Below are 7,964 nucleotides of genomic sequence, written 5' to 3' on the forward strand. Positions count from 1 at the left end.
TGTCTCACGCTTAATCTATACATCCTGCCTGAGTTATTTATCTCCGTCGTCGTATGACTGCTAACAATCTTGCTCCAATCCCATATTTTTATACCCTCCGTCTATGCAACAGAAGAGTGGTGTGTGTGTGTGTGTGTGTGTGTGAGAGAGAGAGAGAGAAAGAGAGAAAGAGAGATACAATACTCTCTCATTGAAAGAGGCACATTCTATATCACAATTTGCTTTTTTATTATCATCATCATTATGAAGAGCTAAATGCACAATCCAGTCTCCAGGCAACATAAGTGTAGCTGCCTTGTATGCAGGACACCTGCATTCGATGCTGTAGCATGATTTTTTGGGGGGTGGGGTGGGGTGGGTGTTGTCTTTTTTCTGGCCTCCCGTTAAAGGTCAGCCACAAAGTTCCAAACCGTAGTTACAACAACGCAGTCTTCAAGCAATTAAAGCCAATGGATTGTTGAGTTAGTGGTAGACGATCTCTTTCCATAAACAGATCACTGAAAAGCCCAGAACAAAGCCACCTGCTGAGAAAAGTCCGGTTCAGCTTGAGTGACTTGGGAACCCACGCCCCATCACCCCCACAGCAAGTGTGTGTGTGTGTGTGTGGGGGGGGTCAGGTCACTCCAGCATGTGCTGGAGCAGGGAGGGATCAGCCTCCACTGCCTGGAGGCCCTTGTGTAAGCTTAGGAAGGTGGCCTGCTTGCCATAACGCTGGCGCCAGCGGACGAAGGCCTCCACCACCTGCGAATGCACGTTGTGGGGATGGTTGGCCTTGCAGCGGTAGATGTCGGTCTGGGACAGTCCCAGAGACAGCACCACGGGCTCCCACTCCGGGCCTAGCCTCTGAGCCAGCTGGTTAATCTGCCTGTCTGATGGCGAGCTGCTGAGGACGTGTGAGGGGATTCCGGCCATCCAGTCTCCTGAGGAGGAAAAGAACGGGAGATTGAATAAGGCAAGCACCTCAGATAGGGAAGACTTGAGAATGGGGCGGGGCAGATAGGCGACTATTTCCGGTCTTTTGTACTGCTCAGTTTCGGGGCTGAACCGTGCCGCTTAATCTCTCTCTCTCTCTCTCTCTCTCTCTCTCTCTCTCTCTCTCTCTCTCTCTCCTTTTCAGTTTTTTTTTAATTAGATGTTTTCTTCATTTACATTTCAAATGCTATCCCCTTTCCTAGTTTCCTCTCCGAAAATCCCCTATCTCCTATTCCTACCCCTGCTCCCCAACCCATCCACTCCTGCTTCCTGGCCCTGGCATTCCTCTATACTGGGGCATAGAATCTTCGCAAGACCAAGGGCCTCTCCTCCCATTGATGGCCAACTAGGCCATCCGCTTAGCATCTCTTAAAAGTGTTCACTGCAGAAGATCTGAGAAGAAAAATCATGGATAGTCCCTTATTTCTGCCTCCTTGTGTATATAGACAGACAAACAGACAAACATGTATCATGCTCACGGACACACTATTTTGTCACAAAGGTTTTTTTGTTTTTTTTTTTTTNAAAAAAAAAAAAAGAAAGAAAGAAGGAAGGAAGGAAGAAAGAGAAAGAAAGAAAAAGAAATACATTGTTGTAAAGCCACACATTAAAACTGTTCAGCCACTAAAATTCAAATTTCCAAGCAAAGATCAGGGATAATTCAATATATTTAGACAAGGACAAATGGAAATAGCAAGATGCAAAACTCAATTTATGATCTGAACTTTGTGGAAAATATACATACAGAAAAAACTGCCTGGAAGATTGTTTATCAAAATGTGTCAGTCATTGCCTCAGGTTGATGAGTTAATTTTGTTCTTCTTCCTATTTTCTTTTTTTTTTTTTTTTTTTTTTTTTTTTTTTTTTTTTTTTTTTCTCCTGTTTCTTTTTGTCAGAAATCTTATCAAGAGCTCTGGCTGAAAACCACTCCCCTCAATACCAGCCTGGGGGCCCGGCATTGTGCTACTCCAAGCTGTGAGTGCTGCTCCCCTTGAAGGGGCGTGGGGAGGGGCTCGAGGCCAAACTGACAGCTTCTCTCTCCTGGCAGCCTCAATATAAAACATCACCCAGAAAAAAAGGTACAGAAGCAGGAAGCCAGAGCATCCCCGCTCCCTGAGGAAAAAAACAAGCCATAGAGGCAAGATGTGATGGGAGAGGAGAGTAGAAGCCATTCGAGCTGTCTCACCATCCCAGCCAAGCCAGAGGGCCACAGTGTAGGAGTAGGCGCTGGGGAGAGCTTGACCTTAAACTTCCTAAACAGGATTCTGAAGAGTGCCAGTGTGTGGCTGTAACTGTGCCACTGTACAGCCACGGACATTCTACGGGGGCCGGGGAGGGGGGACCTCTAACTGGGTGTGAGCCATGGAGCGAAGAAGCTAAAGCTAGCTCCTGAAAAGAGAATTCTGGGTAAAGAGGGTGGTCCAGCCCCTCCTAAGAGAACCACATATGCAAAGGTGGAGGGACTGGAGTGTGCCAGAGGCAGAGGCCAAAGGAAGTTTGAGAGGGACTCTAAGCATCCAAGATGACCGCCGCGGTGCTGACTGAGGGTGAGGCGCGGTCATATGTGCCACAGCATCTGTATGACACTTGCTGGCCAGCTGCATCACAGTTTACTTAGTGTACTCCACAGTCACCAGCCCCTGCTTCATTTTCCGATTCAACGAGAAGATAAAAGACCCTGCAAGAAGAGCCGTGGGTCCCACAGCCCTTGTTTCCAACTCCAAACCCGTCAGCTGCCAAGATTCTAGGGCAGTGTCAAAGACCATTTCAGTATTTGTCAGTTCTGCAACTTAAAAAGGACCGTGAGGCAATCTGAATAATGAAGATGTTACTGCTGTCCAATAAATCAACAGCAACGATTTTATGAAATCAAGTCATCCACTGTCCCACCTGGACCCCTCCTTACACGCTGTGCAGGAATGTGGCTAGATCTCAATGACATTCAAAGTGGCAGAAGAGCTTTCCTCCACCACCTGCTTTTAGTTACATTGGAAGATGACCTGACTGCCCTCCCAACCTGCAGTTAAATACTTAATACAATACCAAGGAAAAATATTATAAACACTTGAAGGGTTGGGGAAATCCTCTGACTGTGACACTCTGGAACACACTGTGCCCCCCTCCCCCTGCCCCTCACAATGCTTGATATTTGTTGCTTTTGTAGGGTGTCTGATATCTTCCTGATTCTCAAGTGATAGTCTGCATCCCCTGACCCACCCTGTGTTCCTGCGTCTGTAGTTTTGATGTGTGACAAGTGGTCAGTTTTATCACAGGATTTTCCCTGTCCAATCACATTAGGGCAGTGGGAGGCCTGTGATTGGACAGGGGAAAGGGAGGATGAGCTAAGAGTTGTAGAGACAGGGAGCATCTCAGAGTAGGAGAAGGAAGATGGCTGTGGACATGGACCCGCATGGCGTTTTCCAGCCACAAGTAGCTATGATTTCACAATACTAGGAAAAAGCTTTTATCATTATCAATTGGCTCTGAAATTATTGTATTGGCATCTTGTAAAATGTAATATTATTGATACATAAATCTGATTGGCTAATTAAGCATTAAGAGTCTTTTTTTTTTTTTTTTTTTTTGGTTTTTTGAGACAGGGTTTTTCTGTATAGTCCTGGCTGTCCTGGAACTCACTTTGTAGACCAGGCTGGCCTCGAACTCAGAAATTCACCTGCCTCTGCCTCCCAACTGCTGGGATTAAAGGCGTGTGCCACCACGCCCAGCTCAGCATTAAGAGTCTTGATTCTACCAGGGTACTGAATATTGTGATGTGATGGCTGACCATGGGGTGTATGGTAGTGAGAGGAACTGAGCGGGGAGGGGCCCGCCAGAGAGTGGCCCAGAGGGAGCCCTGTGGCAGGTTGGCAGGAGTGCAGAAGCATGGGCCAGCCAGGTTTACTTTTTAATATTTCCCGCAACAATCACTAGGTAACTTCTTACAAGAGATGCTCACAGTTGCTGTAGTCTCTGAGGAGTTTCAGGTCAAGACTGCCTACTGTCTCATTAGAACAATGTCTTTATATTTAGAGAACTAGTTATATATTATTTCAAACTATTTAACATGATACTTTTGAACTATAAACATACCATTATGCTACATAAACAATTTTATTCCCCCTTGCATAATTTTCAAGTTTATAGACCTCACTCCTATTTTGTGGTTGGGAGTGTTGCTTTGGAGAACTCTGGTACCAACTTGGTTATCCAACATTTCGAGTAGAATATTATTTGGCTTTCAAAAGAAATAAAGTTCTGACATGTCACAACATGGGCTAGTTGTGAGGACACTGTGCTAGATAAATGTGGCCTCTCCACAGAAGGCAAGCACCCTGAGGTTCCATTCAGAGGAAGGACCTGACGTCATGGTGGTCACAGAGGCAGAGAGGCAGAGAGCAGTGTGGCAGCTGGGACAGGAGGGAGGAAGGGAGTTGGTGGTTAGTAGGTAAGGGGTTTTAGGTCCTCAAAAGGGTTTCTAAAGACATTTCCGTACATGACACTTCTCCAAACTTTGTATGCTGCTGCTGATTTGGTGTCAGGGTTTATTTTTTGCTTTTGACCTTTCAGGTGAGTGGATGCTGGGCAGGGAGCCTCAGGTGAGTGGATGCTGAGGAGGGAGCCTCAGGTGAGTGGATGCTGAGGAGGGAGCCTCAGGTGAGTGGATGCTGGGGAGGGAGCCTCAGGTGAGAGTGGATGCTGGGGAGGGAGCCTCAGGTGAGAGTGGATGCTGGGGAGGGAGCCTCAGGTGAGTGGATGCTGGGAGGGAGCATCAGGTGAGTGGATGCTGGTAGGGAGCCTCAGGTGAGTGGATGCTGGGAGGGAGCATCAGGTGAGTGGATGCTGGTAGGGAGCCTCAGGTGAGTGGATGCTGGGGAGGGAGCCTCAGGTGAGTGGATGCTGGGGAGGGAGCCTCAGGTGAGTGGATGCTGGGAGGGAGCCTCAGGTGAGTGGATGCTGGGAGGGAGCCTCAGTGTCTTTGCTGTGCTCTGGCATCTTTTTACCTCCAGGCAAGCTCAGAAGGCAGCAGAGACTGTAAGAAAAGCACCTGGAAAAGCAAGCCAACTAGAAACCTTCATTCTGATGGGCAAGCACAAAGCACGCCCAGTGTTCCCAAAAAGGCCGAGGAATCGACTATTTGATCATCCTGCAACCAATTTCCAGTATACCCCAAAGATGAAGGCCATATTGCAAACACAAATAACATCCTACTCACTGTGATGGGAACTTAGATTTGACTGTCAAGTCTAGGAAACTCAATGAGACTGTTATCAATAATTGCGTTTTTACTAAATTAGTGTGGATATGCTCTGGACCTTGGATTAGCAGGTCTGGGCAGTCTCTAAAGACAAGCCTGTCACCAGGCAGGTAACCAGGTAGCATGGGCTAACTCACTTTGCATTTCCCAGAGCGATCGTTTGTAAATGATAAAGCCAGATGGCACCCAAGGCTTCATCTAGCTGTCACGTGGTACTGTCTTTCAGAAGTGATGTTATTATTTTCTTCAGACTGTGATTTTTGAGTTCTCATTAAATCCTCCACTAATCATTTAGCACTGTATCCCCTTACACAGCTGTTAAAATAGAAGCAAGCCGTGCAGGCTCTTCAGAATGAATTTTGGTTAATCCATTATTTCTGTTTTGTAAAGACCACAAACCTTCTGAAGGAAAAAAAAAAAAAAACAGTGAGATGAATATTTGCTACAGTTTTTTTTTTCCCAAACTGTATAAAACATTTGAGATGTTCTCGGGGAGCCACACCTTCCACAGCCTCACCAGGACCTGACATGGCTGTTTCTCCTTCCTTGAGCTCCGCCCTCAGACCACAGCTTTATCATAGCTCTCTCCTTTCTGTGGGAGACTTCCTCCGTCACAAGTAGGACTTCTCATCAAGCTGTACCACCTGCACAGCTCTCAGATGCAGTTCCTACTTCCTCTGAGATCTCCCTTGTCCACCTATGACCTTGTAACCTCTTACCCACTGTCGGTATGCTGCTGCAGTTTCCCAGTCCCTGGCACCGCTCAATGTCCCAGGAGCTGTCAACTCCTGTTGAGCAAATGGAGCTTTGTCCGTTTGCCCAGTGATGCACCCAGGTGCCCAGAACAATGCTTTGCATACAGCCGTCTCTCCCCTGACGCTTTGGGATAAGAGAGTGATTGTAAAGGATGCTCAACATTCATGTACGTAGCTGTGTGTGTGTGTATGTGTGTGTGTGTAGTACTCCAGAGGGGGAGAGAACTGACCAGCAACACTAGCTCCACCACAGAAACAACTAGAAAATACAAAGCCCACTAGGAAAGTTCTTCACCCCTCTTCCAACTTTGTAAAGAGAAATAGAGAAATAAATAGCATTTTTTTACAATGAAAAAAATGTTTATTCAAAGGTCAGAATTCTTTCCCACTCAGTCCCTCCCCCCCACCCCCCAACCATTATCTTAGGGAGGAGAGGCTAGTTTTATGTCAACTTGACACAGGCTAGAGTCATCTGAGAGGAGGAAACCTCAATTAAGGAAATACCTCCCAAGCCTGCAGGGTGTTTTCTTAATTAGTAACTGATGCAGGAGGGCTCAACCTCGATGCTGAACAGCGGGTGTAGAAGAGGAAGCCAAGTAACCCTTTCCCTCCCCATGCTGCTCAGCCGCGAGCCCTCTTCACAGCAATAGTAACCCTCACTAAGACAGCAGGTGAGTTTGAGAACATTAAGTAATCATTTTTAAACTTTCAAAATAGTACAATACATATCTTGTAATTCGGCTTTTCTAGACCATCTCCTAGTCTATAACTACATCTCTTGTTGGCTGTAGTTGAACTACAGTTCCCATAAAGCTCTGTAATAAAGCTGTTGACTGCTCTTCTATTAAAAACACCCCATCTCACGTTGCCTGTCTGTCTGTCCACCCACCTACCCATCCACCTACCTACCCATCCATCCACCCACCCATATGTCTGTCCATCCTTCTGTCCATCTGTCCTTCTTCTGTCTGTCCATCTGCCTGCCCATCCATCCATCCATCCATCATCTCCATGCATGGACAGATGTTCTCTGAATGATGACAATACTTTGTGGAAATTCTTTTCCTTTTCCTTTTCAGTATAGCTTGGATTCCTCTATATTTACTTGCAGGGTTTGTATGGGAAAGCCATGAGAAGCTGGATGAATGGGAGGTAACAGCTGGTCTTGCAGCAACTCAGCATCGATGCCACCGGGTGCTGGAGTAGATGTGCATGCCTTTATATCGCTCTAGACAAGGAGTGGGGGAGGATGGGGGGTGGGGGCAGACACTGAGACTGGAAAACTGACGAGTCATAATCACTACATGATGCTGGAAGCATCGAGCAGGAAAATGCTGAGTCAGGCATTTGTGCTTAGCTGTTTGGCAAGAACTACAGGCGCTTGGGGTCAGGCAGGCAGACTGAACCGGGTAGGCAAATGACGTTCATTTTTGGGTTGGTTTTTGTTGTTGTTGTTGTCATTGTTGTTGTTGCTGTTGCTGTTTTGTTTTGTTTGCCAATGTAAAAAAAAATATATATTTGTTATTCAGAAAAATGAACTGCTATACATCTGACAACCTGACTCATTCCCATCAAACGTGCAGCTGCTTCCTGGTGAGCATAGCTGCTCTCCGGGGTAAGGAATTGGTTGGTTTTTGTTTGTTTGTTTTTATTAAAAACATGGACATTATAATTCATAAGTAAAATCTAAAAAAAAACTGTAAAAGGAAAAATAAAGACTTCTACTCAGAGTTGTCTTCCGCAAGGCAGGAGGGGACAGCACTGCGAGCTCATAATAGTTTGGGGAGAATAAGAAAAAGTTAGTTTTTCAAGAAAAACTATTCAAAGAATCAACCAATCAAGGAGCTGGTTCTTTGAGAAAATCAACAAGATAGATAAACCCATAGCCAGACTCACTAGAGGGCACAGGGAAAGCATCCTAATTAACAAAATCAGAAATGAAAAAGGAGACATAACAACAGATCCTGAAGACATCCAAAACA

At 46.0% G+C, this 7,964-nt stretch overlaps 1 protein-coding gene across 6 annotated transcripts in view; it reads right to left on the reverse strand.

Moving 5' to 3' along the window:
- Positions 1 to 204: 204 nt before the first annotated feature.
- Cradd (CASP2 and RIPK1 domain containing adaptor with death domain) overlaps positions 205 to 7,964 on the reverse strand; it is a 155,501-nt gene continuing 147,741 nt past the window's right edge. For 5 of the 6 annotated variants that reach the window (XM_021174758.2, XM_029482834.1, XM_021174757.2 and 2 more), the window contains exon 3: positions 205 to 920. In XM_021174758.2, the coding sequence (XP_021030417.1) occupies positions 619 to 920 (302 nt within the window). In that variant the 3' untranslated portion in view covers positions 205 to 618. The remainder of the gene's footprint in view (positions 921 to 7,964) is intronic. The other variant, XM_029482835.1, reaches the window with a different exon arrangement.

Source organism: Mus caroli, chromosome 10 (assembly GCF_900094665.2).
Source record: "Mus caroli chromosome 10, CAROLI_EIJ_v1.1, whole genome shotgun sequence".
NCBI classification, from domain to species: Eukaryota; Metazoa; Chordata; class Mammalia; order Rodentia; family Muridae; genus Mus; species Mus caroli.